The sequence below is a fragment of the Piliocolobus tephrosceles genome, chromosome 20 (genome assembly GCF_002776525.5).
Source record: "Piliocolobus tephrosceles isolate RC106 chromosome 20, ASM277652v3, whole genome shotgun sequence".
In the NCBI taxonomy this organism is placed as follows: domain Eukaryota; kingdom Metazoa; phylum Chordata; class Mammalia; order Primates; family Cercopithecidae; genus Piliocolobus; species Piliocolobus tephrosceles.
In genome coordinates, this window is record NC_045453.1 from 54,214,046 (window position 1) to 54,236,971 (window position 22,926).

General features: G+C 36.8%; 1 protein-coding gene across 1 annotated transcript in view; it reads left to right on the plus strand.

The window, feature by feature from the left end:
• Positions 1-953: 953 nt before the first annotated feature.
• Positions 954-22,926, plus strand: part of HAO1 (hydroxyacid oxidase 1) — a 59,361-nt gene continuing 37,388 nt past the window's right edge. Inside the window, exons 1-2 of the mRNA XM_023217970.2 lie at positions 954-1,160; positions 6,826-6,977. Coding sequence (XP_023073738.1) covers positions 1,024-1,160; positions 6,826-6,977 — 289 coding nt within the window. The 5' untranslated portion in view covers positions 954-1,023. The remainder of the gene's footprint in view (positions 1,161-6,825; positions 6,978-22,926) is intronic.

Genomic DNA, 22,926 nt, shown 5'->3' on the forward strand with positions numbered 1-22,926 from the left:
GGTCTAGAGAGCTAATGTGCAACATGAGGACTAAAGTTAATAAAATTGTATCATAGTAGGAATTTTTTTTATACTTTTTTAAAAAAATTTATTTATTTATTTTTTTATTATACTTTAAGTTCTAGGGTACATGTGCATAACGTGCAGGTTTGTTACATATGTATACTTGTGCTATGTTAATGACGAGTTGATGGGTGCTGATGAGTTGATGGGTGCAGCACACCAACATAGTAGGAATTTTAGTTAAATAAGTCGATTTTAGCTGTTCTTGTCATACACACAAAAAAGTAAATACATGAGATGATATATTATATTTGCCTCCCTATTGTAACTATTTTTCTATGTATATGTATCTCATAACATCATGTTGTAAACCTGAAATATATAGAATGAGTAAAAAAATTAGCTGTAAATTTGGCCTTAATGTTCCATGTTAAAGCCAAATGTTTATGTTTGCAATCAGCTAAATATTCTATTGTACAGAAGTCCTGAATTGCATGGATGCACTGTATTTCATGGATGCCTCATTCTGATCATAAGCTCTTGTTTATATGATTTGTGCATGATCCAAATGTGGAAAGAAAATGAGTGGGCAGCCCATTCTGGGTATCAAGCAAACAGCACAGACACAGACCATGTGTAAGAAGCAGCCTTAGGCAAAACTGAACCAAGAGTGGTTTTATACAGGTATTCCTCTAAGTCTTTAAATTTTTGCTTATTCCTTTGCCCTTTTTAATGTGATAGACACCTAATCACCTTCTGCTGCCTCCCCAACCTCAATGTCGGTGTTCTTTGGCAGATAGTGACTTCGGTGTTCTTTGGAAGCTAGCCTACAAATGAAATTTCAAAGGCTAAGCGTATAATGTTTGCTTACTAAATGTAAGCAACAGAGAACTAAATCTGAACTTTGGTAAAAGTCTATTAATAATTGACAAATAACAGAACAGTGAGGATGTAGAAAGCAATACATTAAAAAAAAAAAAAAAAAAAAAACTCCATCTGGGATAACAGTAACCTGTGAAAATGCTCCCCCGGCTAATTTGTATCAACGATTATGAACAACATGCTAAATCAGTACTTCCAAAGTCTATATATGACTATTATAGGTCTGGAGCAAATGATGAAGAAACTTTGGCTGATAATATTGCAGCATTTTCCAGGTAAGAAAATTTATTTTTTTAAATCGTGTTTTAAAATTACACAAAGACTGTACCAATATAAGATCTCCTAGTTTTACGTTGGTGGTGTGTAATTATTTGTTCAGATTTATGCTTAGTAGAGAGGGGAAAGTTCTTGGGGCTGTAAGAAATCTTGGGCCTTTAAATTGTTAAAAAAATACTCCAAGCCTGTGAATCTTGAACAACTGACTACAAGAGCCAACCCTATGTTCACTTCACTTGGAAGTATGATAACAATTAATTTAACTACATATAAAAATAGCGATAAATTCGGATGACTTTTCTTTTTCTTAGTATGACAGTAAGTGCTTCTGTTCATGGTGTAGGAAACAGCATTCAATGCCAGATAACCATCTTATCCGGATGAACCAGATTGGATTGTTGGCTCAAATGTTCTTTTCCTGCTGGCTTTTCGTGTTATCATTCATTTTGATTACTGTTGTCTAAACTTTCACTTTAGATTTCAATTTGTCTATGTAGCATTAATCTTTCAACCTTGCTGTTTCATCTCTCCTTCAAAGCACTTCATCTCTCTTCCCAAATTAGTTTTCCCTTGACTTTCATATTTCAAAGCACAAGGTGGTGGGTGACATGGTTTATGTTTTCTGTTTGTAATAAAAACAAGAAATAAAATCATTTCAAAGGTTTTTTTTTTTTTTTTTTTTTAGCAGTTATAAAAAATGGTTTATTTGCTGGAGCAAGACAGGAGAGCCTTCGCTCCACTACACTCAGTCTCATCCATCTAACATTATGGCTCTTAGTAAAGGCACTCAGTATTGTGGGTACTCATTGATGGTGATAAATTAAAGAGAAAAAGGCAGAAAATATGCAGTGGGGAGACAATCAGCTTTCCTCCCTGATTTCTTCTTTAGTCTACAACAAAATCACTCAAAATCAGTTTTCTATATTTAAATTAGGAGAAATAAAATCATCCCGGCCAAGGTGTCCTTTGGTAGGCAGCACTGATTCACCCACAAATTCATGTAGAGACTGAAAATGGTGATGGGGTGAAGGACAGGGCCTCTCCCCAACTCTTTCAAGCCTTGACTTTGTCTCAAGTTTTGCCTGGAACCCAAATGAGCTCAACAAATGCCAGGGAAGTCAGGGGAAGGGAAGTTGACTGAGAGTAGAGGGGCTTAAAATTCTGCACCATTATTCACTATTTTGGACTCATTTAAAAGTTTCTGCTCTTGGAAGATGCCCTTTCTTGGGCCAACGTTAACTTTGTCCACCAAAATTTGCCTGTGAGTGGTCTCTTGAAAACACCTTAACCCAAATAGGTTATTACAACCAAGGAAATTTCAGAATCTTGACAGATGTATATGGTTGGTGTCTCAGCATTGCTAGGCCTCCAATGCTCAAGTGATTATTTCCATGTATACACAGCCTTCCTCACTTCTTAATTCCCTTTGTCCCATGCTGGCTAATTAACTAGGGCTAATTAGGAGTCTCCATGAGCTACACTGTGTACTACATACTGAGGAAAAAGCAGGGAGCCAAAGTTCCTGTCCATAGAAGCTTACATTCCACTGGATGCCTATCAACCTCCATTGTACTGTTGGATTGAATTGATGCAAAATGGGCCCCAAATAGTTGGCCAAGTGGAGGTCTCAGAGAGGATGCAAAGGGGTGCCCCAAAGCAGATGGATGACCTATGCAACCCTATAAATTGTAGAAACTTTGGGAGACATAGAACGTTTGGTGACTTCTAAGTTGTGAACTGGAAAAGCGCCTCATGCCTTATGTGAATTACATGGTTTTCCAGTGAGTATTCCCATCCTATGTGTGTACTGAGTAACTTAGGGATAGGACACAGACAATGAAAATGAATTTGCAGTGCCACCTTCTCCATGAACCTTGATCATTCTCTTTTGTTCAGCTTTAAATAAATAAAAAAAAAAAGTATTGATCAACTTTCTTTGGAGGACAGCTGATACTATTTTATTATCAACTACATGAGTTTTTATTGCAACACATTTTAGGGGTTGTTACGTAGCTAATATCTCAATTCCTCTTTTGCTTTGTGACTCGCTAGGTGACCCTTGGTTCCTCACACTGCGTCATGTATTTCTGCCAGGGTTGTGGAGACTTTGGGTTGGTGGCATGAAGGAAAACAACCTGAAATTTCACATTCTGATTCTAATGAAAAGTGCAAAACAATCAAACCTCTGATAACCCTTTGTGATGCAAGGTCAGAGTATTTCAAACACATTTACAAAATTTATACACCTCCCTGTCTCACAAGTACAACAAAAGGTCATTTACAGTGACAGCTTTTATTTCTCTGTACTCAGCTCTGATAACCACATTTTGGAGTTCTGGGGACATGGGCCACTCATGTCACCCAACAGTTGCTGGAGATATTTTTGGGTAAGAATTGAGACTTTAATATTACTGTGGCAATAGAAAAAAAATGTTAAAAGGACAAATAAATGGAACCACCCAGAAGAACAAAATTTCTTATTGCAGTTATAACAAAACAGGGCAAATGTCAAGTTGCTACATTTTGCATGGCTGGAATTGATTGGGATTAATTCAAGGAAGAACAGTAATTTGTTTCTCCTACACATTAATTCAAAGTAGCCTTCTCAACAATGGTCTTCACATTTGTCATAGCTTTTTTTCCTGAAATTATCACTGATGGAAGGTAATTCAACAATTTGGACACTTGGAAGCCCTCATGATTTCAGAAAAGGAAACTCTTTTCTGCTGCGTCACCTATTGATACTGAAGATTGCGTCATTTTCTTTTAAATAACAGATAGGTAAAAGTGATGTCATTCTTTCACTTTAATATTTGAGAAGTAATATAAACTTACCAGTGACATTGTGTTCTCATAGGCATAAATGTCACAAAATCATTTATCTAGTATCCACAACAGGTGAATAAGGTGTTTTTGCTTTATATATTTTAACTGCTTAGAGTAACAAATTAATGTGGAGACAATTGGAATGCAATGTTGTAGTATTACACAACTTATAAAACATGAACCCACAATGTTTAGTTGGTGTGATTCAGAAATAGCATACAGTTATAAAGCTGGGTGAGGCGTGGGTGTCTTCCTTCAACAGGGCAGCCACTTTGTGAGGAGTGTGTATATCATTTGATTTTTTATAAGTTAAATTTGAGGCCCTTGTTAGATGTGAGGGGTGGGCCAAAATTCCTGTGAACAGATTCTCATCTTTACCCCACTTCCTTTACTCTGGCATCTCATTTTCTATCCTTTAAAAACGATGTGTTATTCAATTGGTTCAACTGTTTGTCAGTTGAGCCAATTCTTTTTCCAAAGTGGAGGCCCAGGAGAGCACAGTCCGAGAATATGGTGAGGTGTTATTTTATGTATGATTGTGGGAAAGTTACTTAAATTTGGGGTGGGGTTGGGCAAGGCTTGGAAAGCTAGTGAGCTATCTGACATAGTTGCTGTTATTACTATTTGAGAAATATCAAAACATGGAGGACTCTTTAGATAACATGCATGTTCCCATTCCATTGATTTTATCTAATTTTACGCAGGAATTACGTTCTGTGCATTGGTTGACAAACCTCTGTGACATCCTCAGAACAGAAAATACTGTTTAAAGGAAAGTAAGAGCCCACAGTTATTAAAGTGACTGCGCCACCAAGTGGACAAGCGTAAAGCCACTGTCTGGAGATGGAAGGATTTAGCCTTGCTTTATAAATGGGAATTTGACCTTTAAAAATGTCCCTTTTGACACATACACACGCACACACACACACACACACACACACACACACAGCTGCTGCCCTGCAGCGTTGTGTGTTCTTGTCATAAAGCTTTCATTGTTTCTCTAGCTCTAAGTAAATATTAATGCCTTCCAAGGCTGGCTTGCCAATGGCTGCTATTAAGATCGTTTTCTCTCATTCTAATAACACACTTAGAGATGATTGGTAATAAAAACGGTCTTCAAGGCTTCTGCTTCTCCCCCTTCAAAATGGAGATCAAAGAATCATGCTGTGAGGGTCTGTCAAGAAGAAAAGACTTTCAGCAACAGAGCATGTGGTGTGACATAAAATAATGACAATTATGATGTTCAAAGGAATAGCATAGAAATCACACAGTAAAACTTCTTTATTATGCTTTTCAGGGACTGGATGTTTTTACTTTATTATGTGAGGAAGGGTTAGATTACAGACCCTTAGCTATTCCACAAAGCACTATAAGGCAGAATTTCTTCTTCCGCTACAGGAAGTACACTTCAATTAAGGGCTTTTTCTTTTTCTTCTTCTTCTTTTTTTTTTTTTTTGTTTTCAAGTTGCTGCATTACTATATCATACTTCACTATATTTACTAAAAAGTCATGCTGTTTCTGGAAGCAGAATTAAATCTAAGTAATACTAGATGAATGCTGGTTAGAAATAGACGTGTGCCTGAACAACACGTTTATTATAGTGGTGCATATTAGAAATAGGGCTGTATTTTCTTCAATTTTAATCAGCAGTAATGAGGAGAATTATAAATCAAAACAAATGGGAGATATATATTTTAACAGGAAGAAAGAGAACTAGTTCTCCTTTAAATCTTACTGGTGAATTTTTGGTTGCTGGTGTATTGGTAATTTTCATTCCAACACAGAAGAAGCACAGAAACAGTCATTTAAAATAATTTTCAGGAGTCAAAAACTTTTCAACCCCCAAATTTCAGTTTTTGTCAAATAACATTTTTGAGAAGAGTGTTAAGTTAAACTAATAAAAAAAACCTTCCCTCTTCATTAGACTTTAATGAATACAGCATATAGCTCAATAATTTTGAAGAAATCAAATTATAATTTTAAAAGTAATTGCCTGAAGCTGCTGTTGATCACATAAAAAGGAGACAAACTAGACATAGCATATCTTCTTAAACTCTAATCTAAACTCTATGCATTTGTATACCATCTTGATTTTCAAGATTGGGGAAGTGTAATGAAAACTACGTTCACACAAGAACCTGTACGTGAATGTTTGTAGTGGCTTTATTTAGAATTTTGTCCCAAACTGGAGGTATTCCAAATGTCTTTTAGCTTGGGAATGATTGAACAAATGATGGTGCCCCTGTACAATGGAATACTATTCATCAACCAAAAGGAACAAACTATTGATACATACAACAACATGAGAAAATCTCTAATGCATTATGTTAAGTGAAAGAAGCCAAACTCAAAAGGCGACATACTGTATGATTTTGTTTACATGATATTCTTGCAAAGCAAAATTATTGGGACAAAAACAAAATACATCTGTGGTTGTCAGGGGATTGAATTGGGGAGAGTTTCACTACAAAAGAAAATGGAGACATTTTTGGGAATGATTGAACTTTTCTAGATCTTGATTGTGATGGCAGTTACACCATGCATTTGTATGCATTTGTCAAAATTCACAAAAGTACAGACTAAAATGAGTGAATACTATTATATATTAATTATACTTTAATAAATAATTGCTTGGGAAATTAATTACCCTCTAATTGTTAACTTTCTATCCTAACAGTAAAATTGCCTCTTGTCCATTAGCTTTGTAAAGTCATTTGCTTGTTGGGAAAAAATCCAATCATATTTTTTCTTTTTAACTAAAATGTAATGTCAAAGTTTTGGTTATATTTTTGAAACTCTAAAGCCTTTTATGTTATTTATTTATTTTTTAATTCTAGATGGAAGCTGTATCCAAGGATGCTCCGGAATGTTGCTGAAACAGATCTGTCGACTTCTGTTTTAGGACAGAGGGTCAGCATGCCAATATGCGTGGGGGCCACGGCCATGCAGCGCATGGCTCATGTGGATGGCAAGCTTGCCACTGTGCGAGGTAGGAGGAAGATTGTCACCACAGGGACAGAAGGGGGCTAACGTTTATCAACTTCCTTCTCTGAATGCACCAAGCAAACGTGTCCCTTGATGTTTTTACACTCAGAAACATTAAGCTCATAAACTCTGTCATCAAAATGCTTGTTCTTACATGTCCTGCTCCTCTTCTTTCCAGCTGTGTGACTGGGCAAGATACTCTCTCTCTGCATTGGTTTCCTTGGCTGTAAAGTGGGGACAAAAACTGTACCTGCCTCATTGGGTTATGGTGAGGATTGAATGAGTTCAGGTATACAAAGTTCTGGCTCAGTAACTGTTGGTTATATTGTGGGTATTAATAGTACTGTCTCAGGAAATGGATCTCTGACAAGTAGACTTGCCCAAGGTCACAGCTAGGTAGTTACAAAATTGGAATTCAGCCCTGTGGCTACCTTATCTCAAAACCCTCCTGCTTCCTCCAAATCAAAGTTGTTCTCACAGCCAAAGAGTACATGGAGCAACGTGGTTGGTTGTGTTTTCTTCCATGGTTTTGGATCATGATTCTTTGTTATGGATGAGTTATATTCCCAATAGAGCAGTTCCAGCTGCCTTAGGAGGGAGTGATGAGAAAATCAAATAAGATGTAAAGAAATCTCTTATTAGGGCTAATTTATTAATTTCCAGTTCTCTAGCAACTGTGAACATTTGAAAGGCTGTGGAGAGTAAACATTCTCCCCAAATTCTGCTTCAGAAACTTATACAAAAGTTGGAAATGAATTCTTTTGATGCTAAGCAGGGCAGAAAAAGAATACAACTATATAATATTTTAAAACATTTTAGTTTTAAGAATTAAGGATCTTGTGAATTCACCTCCCTTCTTGAAATGTCTGACATAAAATTCTGTCAGGGATATCCGAATGGCACAATGAGGTTTTGCCTGACAGACTTAGCAGCTTTCTTAATTCTAGGACCACACACAAATAAGTGGCTTTGGGGCCCCAGCCTTTTGTCTATGGTAATCCTGAAACATAAGTAGAGAGAAGAAAAAAAAAGGAAAATACTAAATGGGTAAATATCTATACAAAATCAAGATGATAAAGGCCCTTTCAGGCTTGAAGCTATAGGCAACAACCTTAGAACAAAAGAAAACAAATGAACACTAAAAAAACTAAGACTTTAGTGTTCTTAAATCTCAATGAAAATAAAAAGTAAATGGTAAACTGAAATAAATGGAAAAAAATATGAGACTGTAAAGGGTTAATGTCCTTTCCACATAAAAAGCCCTTATATTTGAAGAAGAAAATAATATATTGCTCAAAGGGACAAAGAGAAATACATGAACAAAAGATATAAATAGGAAATTTACAAATGGAGACATAAAAGTAACCAATAAACATATGCAAAATATTCAATTTCATTAATAAGCAAAGACATGTAAATTATGACCATCTGTTTTATTTTCTGGATATCGAATTTTTATTTTAAGATCAGGCAGTATGATTAGGTTAGGGAGAAAACGTGCATTCTCAAACAGTGTTGAGAGAAGTGTAAAGTGAAAAAATCTTCCTAGAAAATAATCTGGCACTGTATATCGAAGCTCTAAAAATGTAAATTCCATGTGATGCTAAAAATTCTCTTCTAGGAATTCCAAGGAAGTAATTACGATTTTTGAGGAAAAAAATCATTTCTGCAAGGATTTTCATGCTTCTTATTTTTAGCAGGAGAATAACTAGAAAAAAATACCCAAACATCTCATAATTAGAGATAGTTTGCAAAAAATATGATGCATAAAAATGGCATCAAATTAAAAAATTATACTATAGGAAGAGTGCAATAACATAGAATGATATTTTAATTTAAAATTGTAAGAAATCAGTTGCAAACAATAGTCAGGTCCTAAAATACATTTAGTTTCAAATATCGCAATTTACAAATGTTTATTTATAAGTGATGAGATTGCTCCTGACTTTATACTCTTCTGATTTTTGGCTCAATCTTATAAACTCTTCTTTGAATTATTTTGTAAGGAGGAAATTATAAAAATTAGATTTGAAAGAGTAGAGATAAAGGGACAAGGGACCATGAAGAGAATGGAAATGAAGAAAGGAAGCAGAGAAGGCAAAAAGCGGAGCTCACTTAGTAGGGCACCCTGGAACCAGCAGATTATTTTTACCACATGTATTAGTTCCTTCTCACACTGATTTAAAGATACTCTTCGAGACTGGGTAATTTATTAAGGAAAGAGGTTTAACTGACTCACAGTTCTGCATGGCTGGGGAGGCCTCAGGAAACTTACCATAATGGCAGAAGGCAAAGGGGAAGGAACGACCTTCTTCCCATGGCGGCAGGAGAGAGAAGTGCAAGCAGGGAAATGCCAGATACTTATAAAACCATCTGATCTCATGAGAACTCACCCACTATCATGAGAACAGCATGGGGGAAACCACCCTCACGATCCAATCACCTTCCACTAGGTCTCTCCCTCAACACCTTGGATTACAATTCAAGATGAGATTTGGGTGGAGAAACAAAGCCTAACCATACCAACACATGTTAGTTTATTTGATATTTGACAGGTGTTTCTGTCCCCATTTTGTGGGCAAGTAGCTAGAGTTACAGAGAAAACAGTTTTTCATAGCTTGTCAATGACAGATTTATTCTCCAAGTCACTTCTGATGTTTCCAAGACCAGTCTTTATTCTTGGTGGAGTTGGGCTGAGAAGAAAGAAGGGAAGAAAGCAGAAAAGAAAGCTTCTTTAGAAACTATGATTTGACAGTGTAAGTAGGACTATTTCCTTCAGAAGTAACCATAAGAGGATATTAAATGCTTATTACAGTCTTATCCCCTTAGATTTATTTCACACTTATAAAGCAATTATCATGTTCCAGACACTATTTTAAGTATATTATGAGTATTATAGCATTGAAGCCTCAGAGCAACCCAAATAAATAGGTCATATTATTAAATCTATTTTACACAGGGGAAACTGAGGCACACACCAGATGAATAACCTTGCCTAGGGATGCACAATTCATAAGTGATAGAGATGGGATTCAGATAGAGGTATTCTGTCTCCAGAATCTGGGCTCCTTACCACTTTGCAAGAGCTTTAATTTCAGAAAGTCCTATGAAGTGTCATGAGGAGAAGCCCATTATGATCCCCTAGAAGTAATTACAGTTTTAGGAGCATGCAAAACAGGCCCCTTGGCAGAATAAGTTACACAATAGACATTTGGATAAGGTGGATCCAGCAGAACAAAGAGAGGGTGGTGACATCGAGATCACAGAGGAATTGGAGAAGGCAATGGAAGTGTGCACATGCTGCCCTCAAAAATCTAGAATCCTCCATTGGGTTCCTATCAAGGAAGCAACATCAGAGTTTCTATTCTGTATTTGTACTAGAAACCTTTCTCCAGGGTTTCTAAGTTTTCTCCTATGTTTCAAAGACCATCTATAGGTTATTAGTCTATTTAATATTTAGGTATATCCAGAAAGCTGACGGTCATCAGCTAATAGTAGAGTGCTCTTTGGCAGGTGTGCTTTGGTTGTGGGACAGTAGGTTACTTGCAAGGAAAGAATGAATGCCTGGAGTAGATGGTGCTTGTGCTCTGGATGTATTCCCGTCTTACTTCCCATTTCCATCAGACCTACCACTTTTTGCCTGGCATTATCTCCTACAACATGAACCCATGGATAGGTGTGTTTGAAGTAGGGGAATGGGAGAGAGGGTTCCCTAGCTAATGATGTACAGCAGTAGGTGGATAAATACCCCAGCTCTCTTTGATCAGGGTAACGGAAGCATTTTCTAATACGGTCACCCACTGATCCTTGGAAGGATTGAGTCACATTGTCCACAGTAGTTGCCTGCCCGTGAACATATCCTCTTTTACTGGCTTTCTTCCCATTCTTCTCTCACTTCCCCATTCCTTCAATTCACTGAGATCGTTTCCAAATAAGATGACTTGCTCTCACATCTTTGTGTAATTTTTGGCTTCTGGAAGCATGCAAAGCAGGATAATAGCTAACTGAAGGCTATAGATAGCCATAGGCAAATTTAAGTAACAGTGTAAGAATATTCATACTTGGCAGAGATTTATTTATGAAAACTGAGAAAATTTACATGGAATTATGAAGTTATTATTGGATTTATTCCATCATTCCCAGAAAGAATATGGAAATCCTCTCAAGCAAATCAATCCTTGGGAATATGGTGAAATCTATGGAACTTGTTGTGGAGTATTTTTTTTTTGTTACCCTCCTAAATATCTGGCCCCTAAGCATTCCTGTCTCCAAGGACTTAGACCCTAGCAAGGAAGAGAAGTTGGGGCCAGGTTCAGAAAACAGGGGTTATCAATCTCTCTGGAGAAGTGTCCCCCTCAGCATGGTCAGTGAGAGTAAGTGAAACCCTTTGGTGTCCACAGGCAATGGTCTGGCCTGAGTAATTAGAATGGGCCTCCAGAAAGTTCTGGGAATTGCTATGGTGCCATAGTCTCATTTTCCCAGTTGACTGTCCAGATTTCAGAGTTCAACTTCAAGGGCCTTTATGCCCTTCCCCTCACAACTGTAGGGCACATCCACCTTATTAACTGGGACTGAGGACTGAACTTGACTCTTTTTTTTTTGAGACGGAGTCTTGCTCTATCACCAGGCTGGAGTGCAGTGGCGCTATCTCGGCTCACTGCAACCTTTGGGTCCCAGGTTCAAGTGATTCCCCTGCCTCAGTCTCCTGGGTAGCTGAGACTACAGGTGCGCACCACCACGGCTGGCTAATTTTTTGTATTTTAGTGGAGACAGGATTTCACCATGTTGGCCAGGATAGTTTGATCTCCTGACCTCGTGATCTGCCTCCCAAAGTGCTGGGATTACACGTGTGAGCCACTGCGCCTGGCCTGAACTCTACTCTTTTACACTGCTGCATGGTTGTAGAGTGACCAATGAAGCTATACATTTTTCATTTTCAAAATGATGATGAATACAAGGTTACCAAATAAAACACAGAGGGCCCATTATGTTTGAATTTCAGATAAACAACAAATCATAGATGTCCTGTATGTTTGCTCAATCAGAGCTCTCACCTGTAGGAGTTCTTGTGAGGATTCATGAAATAAATGCTAGAAATGCTTATATACTATCTTTATTTGCCCCTCAGAGCCCAAAGTCCCCAAAATCTTTATCTTTCACACACAAAAACTCACTTTCAGTAAAGAATATTCCATTTACATCTTAGCGGAAATAAAAATTGTTCTTTTTCTTTGCTAAAAATATTTTTATTTTAAGCTTTATGCAGAAACCTTGGGAAAAAAGGGTACCTTTAGGAGCCAGGCTTGTAATATAAATGTCCAAAAAAAAGATGAAACTGAAACAAACAAACAAACACACAAACAAACGAAACAACAGTGCAAGCTCCTGGGTGGAGACTGCAGTGAATCTGAGATTTCATGTTCTATCAGAAGGGGGCAGCCACACCTTAGCTCTTGATGACCCAAGGGAGCAGGGATGTGGGGCTGCCAAATCTTCCCAAATTTTAAGAGAAGCCAGAAATCTTGATTTCTATGTACAATCTCCTGGTTTTTAAATGTGGGCAAATAAATCAAAATTCCCTAAAACACTGTTTGGGGCAACAATGTGTGGGCCAAAGTAAATACTTTTGTGGGCTACAAGTGTCCCCGGGCTGTCCATCTGGGACATCAGATTTATGCAGAAATTTACCACGAACTAGTTTTATTTCTGTGGCAGGTCATTTTCACTCTCTAGGATTACGTTTCTTCATTGATAAAGTGAGCTACTTGAGCAAGACCAGTGGTTTGAATGCCACGTCCCAAGGAGGCTGGGGTTGTTCCCAGGGATCTTACAGAACTTAGGTGTGACACTGAACATGCAGCTACTTGTGTTGCATTTTGGCATTCAAAAGAAAAGTTCTTTAAATAGTTCTACTGGTAAGACAAAACAAAAACAAAAACAAAACACACACACACACACACACAAGAAAAAACGTTCACAACAAAAATCTCCAAAAACAAAAACCCAGAAAATTGGCATAGAAGTGGAGGATGATCTTTGCAATATTTTCAGTATACAAATAAATGATTTTGATCCCATTTAAAATTTTATCAAATGCAAAAAGAGAGACAATTGAAAGTATAGAGCTACCTTTTCTAACACTTCTGAAATTTACACTTTATGTCAGGCCACTTCTTTCCACAGAACTGTGTCAGCCCTGGAGGGTTTAGATGAGGCAGTGAGCATTTGAGTGCATTTGATGTCCATTTCTCAAAGTGCATTCTTGGTCTATAGGAGAGGAACAAGATATGTAACTATCTCTGACCATTGCTAAAAACATAAACATGTATTTAATAAATGTTGCATTAACTCCGAAAGTGATACTTCAAAGTCTTGTGAAAAATGATGATCACCAGCATTTATAGAGCAATTAGTATGTGCCACGCAATTTGACTTTATTGTTTATTCATCTATCCTTACCACCATCTTAAAATGTGTGAGGGCAAAACCCTAAGAAACTTTCTCCAACGCCTGTGGATGTGGAAATCAAGGCTTAGAAAGGTTAAATGCCTTGCTCCAGTTATTAATCACTTAGGCAGTGCTACCTATAACATCCTGCTCTGTTACTGGTATTTTCAAATGTCATTAACTATAGCAAGAATCCTAAGGCAAGCACCATGCTATCATCTTAAAATATTTATTGCAAACATCCTATATTTTATTGTTTTATCTTTTTAACTTTGAATAGATAAAGCAAGCCACAGAAAGTGAAATTAATTAGGAAATACTCGCTTTTTGCAAAATTTAGGAGCATAAACAATGGGTCATGAAGTACAATCGAACAAAAAATAAAATTCTAAGAAGTCTTTTAAAGTGGAAGAAAAATATCTGAAAAATACTGAATGGAGGGCAGTTTTTCATGTACTGTGTTATGAATAAAAAATTGATTCAATAGGTTACTTAATCAACCTTTTAATAGTTGTAAATCTCATAATATTTAAGCTGTTTTATAAGTGCCTCTACTTATAATGGCACATCCATTTGAAACTCTAGCAGATAATTTTTATTTATGTTTTTGAAATTTTTTCTTTATATTCTTTAAAGAAGAATACAAAATTATTTCTATGAATATTTAACATATTGGAAATAGCAATAATAAACATAAATGCTAACACATATAAAATAGGTAGCATCATTAGGCTAAATTTTTGTCTTCCAGGATAAGTAGATCATCTCTGAAATCTCTGACTTCTCAAATATCCAATAAATAAAATGCTTACTATACCACTTGGTGCTTTAAGAACATTATCACGAAACCTCTCAGGTTTTATGCACAGTAGCTATAATAATATTTTACTTCATCTTTCATGGAGCTGCTTGAGATGGTTTTTTCTCCCTTTAAACATGAGAAATCAAAAAGAAAGAGAAAAAATTATTAAATATTCATTTATCCTTTTGCTTCTGACTTGTCATGTGGACAAGTGCCACATGAGGGAGTGCTGGGACCTCATATCAAGAAAAATTAAAACTTACCTAATGCGTTCCAGGAATGCTCAGCATATTAGCAAATTCTTATTAAACTGTCAAAAAAAAAAAAAAAAGGGGGGGGGGGGGGGGTTTTAAAAGAAATTCCAGCCCCTGGATGCAATTAGAGGCTACCACACAGGATTTGATGGGCCATAAAACCATTAAATCTAAACACTTTTTTTTTTGAGCCTAAAAGGCCAGAACATTCCAAAGTGAAGTTTTGGGACTCAGCTACGACTTGACCACCTATTAAGATGCAGGTGGAACAGATTGCAGAGTAATACAAAGAGCCACACAGACCCCGAATGACTGCATTAGGGTGTAGGTGAGAGTTTTAGCTGTTGAATTTTCTGGATTTTCCAAGATTAAGTGATCAACCTTAACATTGAGTGAAAGACCATTCAACAGGAAAAATTGTCATTTCCTTTGCTCCAAACCCAAACGATGTATTTTTTGAAAGCTTTATTGATTTATATATTCATATGTTGTGCTAGGTGACTGACTAGATATATGTTTCAGCATACCTACTAGGAAAATATCCCCATTATTCTCAATTTTACCTAATCCAGCCAAAGCACTGGACTTGCTTTAAGGAAAATTTTTACTCTTTCTGAAGTGGAGTGCCTGTCATGTATCAGGTGCAATGCTTGGACTTTATGTTCTTGTGATTAATCCTTACCATAGGCCTGTGAAGTAATTTTCATTCTGTTTGACAGTAGAGAAGAAGGAAGCCCTTGACCAAGGCCTAGTGCCAGTAATGTTGGTGATGGGGTTTGTATCTAAGTCTGTTTCACTCTAAAGTGTAACCAAATTTTATGATTTAGACTTGCTTTTCTAACAATAAAAAGTCAGTGACATGCTCTTTCTATGTGTAAGCACTCACACACATGCACACACAAACACATATCCATATTATATATGCTTATATATGTACTAAAAGATTATGGACATTTGATATATATATACATATACTAAAATGTGTAATTCACTGTATTTTCATTGTATAATTCATTGTAAAATGTGTACTTCATTGTATAAACTATTTTCATATTAACAGTGACTTCAGTGTTAAAATCACTTTGCAATGAAACAAGATTGTTAATTAAAACACCTTTTAAAAATTAGAATCTAGCCATATTAAAGGCAGTCTTCAAATGGTATGATTTCTAGGATTTTGCACCAAAATTTAAGCTATTGGGTGGTTTTGTTGAGAGCATGAGATTGCTTCTTCTTGGAATTATTAATGTACCTGATGACATTAAAATGTGACAGTGAAAAGAGTCAGAGACTCACGTGTGTATCCCAACACTGAAGTTGTTAAACACTGGGAGGTTGGTTGAAGTTGTTGTGCACAAACTCAATACTCCTTAAAACCATTATTAAAGGGCCTATCACTGTGTTGTGGTCTCCATATGATCTGCCATTTATGCCAAGACTTGACAATTCAGTAAAATGACAGAATAATAACACAGGAATCACTACAGTAGAGTTAATGTTTTAGTCTAATGCAGGGTTCTGCTCTAGAAATACAGTGAAAACAAGGAAGGGATAGCTAAGATGTCACTGGGACTAATTATTCCTTGCAAATATTTTCATACAGTAAAAAAGAGATCTAGAGGTATAGTGGCAGTGTGATCACTCAAGATCCACATTCGTTCAATGGACCATGATGAAAGCACTGGGAAAGATTAAGTCTGGTTTCCTGGTCTTTCTTGGCAGTGTTTAAATTGGTTCAACTCCATAAATTGTAAATTAAGATTTGTTTGACAACTTTTAAGTATTTCAAGCATAATTGTAGTTGAACGTTTGTTCTTCTTTTAGATCACTGACTTCAGAACTTTATTTTTCTGGTTAATCTCAATTGTAATTTTAGACATTCATAAAACAGTGTTGATTGTGTCTATACCATGGTAGATCCTCTGTGAAGACCTATATGATGGTAACTCCCCTGTGAAGACAGGATGACACACTCAATGGACATTATGGTGCACAGTTATACAGTCACTTCACTATGACAGGCCCTGAGTTTAGAACCACACAACTGCTTGGTACTTGGTCATTGCATATTTTCCCCATTACGTAATGACTTCCTGTGCAGATGACAAAATGCATTTTCTCAACAAAATTATTTTCAGTGCAGCTGTTTTGATGACTAAGTTTTGTAGGAGCTTTTTAATCAAATGCACCTAAGAAAACCCCAACACTTTAGGCCCTTTGAACATATTACCCTTTTTTGCTTCCTCTTTCCTCTTTTTCCTTAAAACCATAATTTTGGAAACTTGACTCTGCCTTCCCATAAAAGAGAGTTATTTTCAAATAAATTATTTGGATCTAAAGTAACACGTTGCTAATTGTTCTGTTTGAATCTAGGTATATGATTAGTCCCACATGAATTAATTTTCCAAATAATTAACTCTCATCGATAACTAGTATTTTCTATTTCCCTCCATTGTTGTTTTGTGGTGGTGGTGGTGGCTGTGGATGAGCATCATTCTCAAATATGTTATAATTCCCTTCCTCATCAAGCCCAGCATGACAAACTTTAGTTTTGCTTGATGGTTCATCATCTTATTTCTGTGTGTAAGATTGTTGAACCTGACATTAAACATTTGGAAACTATTTTATAATTGGTAAATTGTGTTTTCTCAGCTTTGAGTAAGCGCTCTCGTCTTCTTCATCTTATACCATTTTATTTTTATTTGCCATTCACTTCCACTTCTGATCTGAGATCTAGGAAGCTGGACAAATCCCAGAGAAGCGAGCTAAAACAAACAAACAAGAAAACAAACCCAAATCATGGGATAACGGTTAAGTGTACTGAGGGGCCATCATACGAACACAGTTTAATTCCGTGGCTTTAAAACTAGTAAGAGAAGAATGCATTAAAAAATGTGGCACATATACCTGTGTCCCTCTCCAGAGGGTGCCAGCAGAGAAGAAAGGTGATTTATCAGCAAGGCATGGCTGGCATTGGCAAACCATGTGACAACCACTACCAACTTCACTGCCATTGCTCCATCTTTCCCTTCCATTTTCAATGAGCCCCAACTTTGCTCAGGACATCACACATATTCTACTAATTTGGATTAGTCCTTTTGAAAGAAAATATCTACCTCAAGGTTCTCAAAGCATAGTCCTTGGAACAATAGCGTCAGCAGGACTCTGGAGCTTGTTAGAAATGCAAATCTTAGGTCCCACTACAGACCTACTGAGTCAGAAACTGAATTTTGTTAACATACCTGTGTGATTCCTATACACCTCAAAGCTTGAGAAGCCCTGGTCAGAGCCTGGGATGAAAGTTCCTGTCGGTTCCAAGTCAAAGGCATGGTTCAGTTCTTCAAACATGAACAGTATTAGATGTAGATGGATATTGCTCCCTTCTGAAGACCCTCAAGGTCTTTTGAGAGCCTGTCAAGTTTAGAATCACTGCCTGAAATGAGTGAGAAGCCACAAGGAGACTCTAGATAACTGAGAGATGTGTTCACAGTAGTCTTTGATAAAAACCTGGGATGGGCAGGCTTAGTATCCAGGCACCTAAAATTTATGTATACAATGGATTTCCTATTTTTGCTTCTTCACATCCAGATTACCTGGATCAGAAATAAATGTTTTCTTTAAGGCTTGATGTGACAAACAAACAAAACAAAACTCTGCCAAGCTCTAGAAGAACAATTGCATTTCTCAGCCACAGGGAGAACACTGCCAGTTTATGCTGTTTTCCAAAGCTATTTACCTGTCCTAGCTCATTTAAATCACTGTACATTGGAGTTTAGGATTTGTGTCAACTCCAGAGGTAGCTGCATTCATAGCTGATGAGTTCTTTTTAATCTCAGCAGTTGATTATAGGTTCCATAGTATAGAAAATTTTCCAACCCTCTATTGAATGGCAGTTTAGAAAGGTCGATCTACACTTACCTTATGTCAGGTTATTGCAGACACTTGTGGCATTTTTCCACCCTAGGACATGTGATTTGACTCGAATAGGAATCTTCATTTTGGGTGGGTCTGAGATTAACTTTTATTCTGTAAAACAGAAATCATTCCACTGGCCGTAGCTCATTTTTGAGATGGAGTAGGGGGAATTGATGATAGTAAACAAGGATATTAATCTCACTTATTTTTATATTATTATATTTATAGTTACATTGCAAATGGAAGAGTAGAGAAACCAAAAACATATACTGAGAACTTTATAATTTTTCTTCTAAGTATTATTGATTGATGTTTGGATTATGCAAGTGCTGCCAGCCCTTTAGACTCACTCTGCAGTTCCCCCCATGGAAATTTGTAAACAGATTAGGGTGGGGATAGGGAAAAGCATGTTCTTTTTGCACTTCTTGGATTATTTGTTCCAGGCTCTCCAAAGTAATGTGTACCCTGGGAATGCAGAAATTATCTCCTTAGATATTCTCTCCCTATATATGTCCCCACAGGGAGTTCTTGGACCTGGAGAAGATTCCACTCTCCTTTAGGAGCTTTCTCCATAAAGGTATTGAGCATTGGACACTATATTTGCAAGGGAAAAGAGGAATCTGTCTCTTCAGCATCAAAATCATTGTAGAAGAATCTCCATACTGGTTTTCAAAATGGCTGTACTAACTTACTTTCCTGCCATCAGTGGGTTCCCTTTTCTCCACAAGGGTTCCCTTTTCTTTGCATCCTCACCAACACTTGTTGTCATTGGTGTTTTTGATAATAACCATTCTAACAGTTGGAGGTGATACTTCATTATGATTTTAATTTAAATTTCCCTGATGATTAATGATACTGAGCTTCTTTCATTATGTCTATTGGCCATTTATATCTCTTTTTTTTGAGAAAAGTCTGTTCAGATCCTTTGCCCATTTTTATTTTCTTTTTTCAACTTTTAATTTAGAATTAGGGAGTACATGTGCGGGTTTGTTACAAAGGTATATTGCATGATGCTGAGGTTTGGAGTGCAAATGAATCCATCACCTAGGTAGTGAGCATAGTTCCCAACAGGTAGTTTTTTTCAGCCCTTTTCCCCCTCCCAACCCCACTGTTGTATTCCCCAGCGTCTATTGTTCCCATTTTTATGACCATGTGTATCCAATATTCAGCTTCCATTTGTAAGTGACAACATGTGGTATTTGGTTGCTACATAAATTCACTTAGGATAATGATTTCCAGCTGCATCCATGTTGGTGCAAAGGAGATGATTTTGTTCTTTTCTATGGCTACATAGTATTCCATGGTGTATATGTACCACATTTAAAAAGTTCAGTCCACCATTGATGGGCACCTGGATTGATTCCATATCTTTGCTATTGTGAATAGTGCTGTGAGGAACATGCAGGTGCATGTGTCTCTTTGGTAGAATGATTTATTGTCCTTTGGGAATATACCCAGTTAGTGGGATTGCTGGGTCGAATGGTAGAATAACTCTCAGTTCTTCGAGAAATCTCCAAACTGATCTCCATAGTGGCTTAAATTTAATTTACATTCCCTACAGCAGTATATCAGCCTTCTCTTTTCTTCACAGTCTCACAACATAATATTTTTTGATTTTTTAACAAAAGCAGTTCTGGCTGGTATGAGATGGCATATCTTCTGGTTTTGATTTGCATTTCTTTGATGCTTAGAGATGATGAGCATTTTTTCATAAATTTATCAGCCTCTTTTATGTCTTTGAGAAGTGTCTGCTTATGTTCTTTGCCCACTTTTTAATGGGGTTATCTGTTTTTTTCTTGTTGATTTCTTTAAGTTTCTTATAGATTCTGGATACTAGACCTTTGTTGGATGCATAGTATGCAAATATTTTCTCCAATTTTGTAGGTTGCCTGTCTGATTGTTTCTCTTCCTGTGCTTTGTACATTTTTTATTTGGGTTATTTGTTTTCTTGCTATTTAGTTGTTTGAGTTCCTTATTTTTTTGGATATTAGCATTCATTAGATATGTGCTTTACAAATATTTTCTCCCAATCCCTGGGTTGTCTCTTGATTCTGTTAATTGTTTTCTTTGCTGTGCAGAAATTTTTAGTTTCATACAATTCCTCAAAAAACTAAAAATAGAATTGCCATATGATCCAGCAATTCTATTTCTGGATATTTATTGAAAGGTGTTGAAATCAGTATGTTGAAGAGGTATCTGCACTTCTATGTTCATTATAGCATTATTCACAATAGTCAAGATATGGCGTCAACCTAAGTATCCATTGACAGATGAATGGATAAAGAATGAGGTGTATGTACACAAAGGAATACCGTTCAGCCTTTAAAAAGTGGAAAATTCTGTTATTTGTAACAACATGGATTAATCTGGAAGATACTATACTGAGTGAAATAAGCCAGGAACAGATAGACAAATACTATACGATCTCACTTATATGTGGAATCTAAAAAGGTAGGTCTCACAGAAACAGATCGTAAAAAGGTGGCTACTAGAGGCTGGGAGAGGAAGGAAAAGAATGAGGAAAGTGATATATTGATCAAGGTTGTATAAAGTTTCAGTGCAACTGGAGTAATAGGTTTTAGTGATCTATCATACAGAATGGTGATCACAGTTAATAGTAATGTATTTTATATTTTAAAATTACTGAAAGAATAGATATTTAATGTTCTCCCTACAAAAAAATGATAAGTTGGTGTATTAGTCCACTTTCACACTTCTATAAGGAACCGCCCAAGACTAAGTAATTTATAAAGAAAAGAGGTTTAATGGCTCACCGTTCTGCATGGTTGGGGAGGCCACAGGAAGCTTACAACCATGGTGAAAGGGAAAGCAGGTATGTATCACATAGTGGCAGGTAAGAGAGCCTGTGTGTGAAGTGAAGGGAGAAGAGCCCCTTATAAAACCATCAGATCTTGTGTGAGCTCACTCGCTAGCATGAAAACAGCAGGGAGGAAATCACCCCTATGATCCAAACACCTTTTTCCCTCAACACATGGGGATTACAGTTCCCTCTCTCGACATGTGGGATTACAATTTGAGTAAGATTTGGGTGGGGACACAGAGCCAAACCTTACCAGTTGGTGAGGTGATGAATATGGTCATTAGCTTGTCTAAATTTGTCCACAGTGTATACATAGATCAAAACATCACATTTTACCCCATAAACATGTCCAATTACTATTTTTTCAATTAAAAATAAATATAAATAGATTAAAAATAATTGCAAAGGAAAGCTGGCTTTGGAGAAGATTAATAAATAGTGACATTAAGAAATCCAGGTCCTTGGCGAAATTAGAAAAATATACAAAGTTATCCAGGACTTATTTTTCCAAATTCATTAGGCATCCTCTCACCTAGCCCTTTACAATTGCATGGCTTCAGGGATTACACAGAAAACGTTCACAAACACTGCCCCAGTAGATGATCTTGCAATGCAATGAAGTGGGCAGAACAGGTGTGGTTATAGCCATTGCACAGATAGAATGTGCTTCATGGATGGCAAGACTGGGACTGTAGGACATGCTCTCAATTCCTTCTACCCTGTTATTGTTCTGAAATGGAAGTTTTATCTCCCAGCTTATGTACGTAGCCTTATCTTTGATGCTTCAATATCTGAGACCTGACCAGTGTCCCTTTTAGTGATTGTATGTGTGTGTGTGTGTCATATGCAATTTCCTTATAGCAATGGCATAATGTATAACTGTTTAATTAAAGAAGAGAAATAAATGCCAAACATACGAATAAAGTCTGAGTATATCTGTAACATTAAAAGTGTAGGTGTTTATCTTTGAAGATATATATTAAGGACAATGAAAAGAGTCAGTGAATAAAAGTAAGATAAGAGAGTCCTGGGATTTCATACAAGATCAGTGTTTACTTGATGGTGTAGGCTCCTAGATATTTCATCTTTAGGATATACCAACTCTCTTACAAAAGCCAAGATTTTTAGATTTGGATCAACATTAGGGAACTTCATTCTGGGCAAGAGCCAGGCTTTGCCTTTATGTTAATATGACCTCAGCTGTGAGTTCCATTTTGCCAGGCATCGTAAAACTGCAACACATATCATTGGAATCTTCTGTTACAGTCTAATACATAGTCACACATTGGGAGGAAGAATGAAAGCCAACCCTTCTCCTTTGCAAAATGCAAACAGACAGTGCTGGCTTTTGAGAGCAGGGGGAGTCGGAATTTCATTGTGGACAATGGATAAGGAGAGTAAAAGGGCTTAAAACATTCGTGCTTTCAAGCCATAGACTAGGATAACTATAATTAGAACTTTTTGATGAAGTCTGATCATGCTATGTCATTTATAAAATTTTGAAGCTTGTAACTTTTATCCCAAAATGAGCAGTGTGAGCTCAAAGGGTTTATCATTATCTCTCAGGCAAAGGTAATATTTGAACTATTTAGCAAAGGACTTTGAGCAATCGGAAGAGATACTCAGCTGCTGGTCTCTATGGCTCTAACAGGGTGGATGCCCTCCGCTCTGCCAGGCACTGATGTTTAAGTTGCTGGATTGTGAGGAAGTCTGG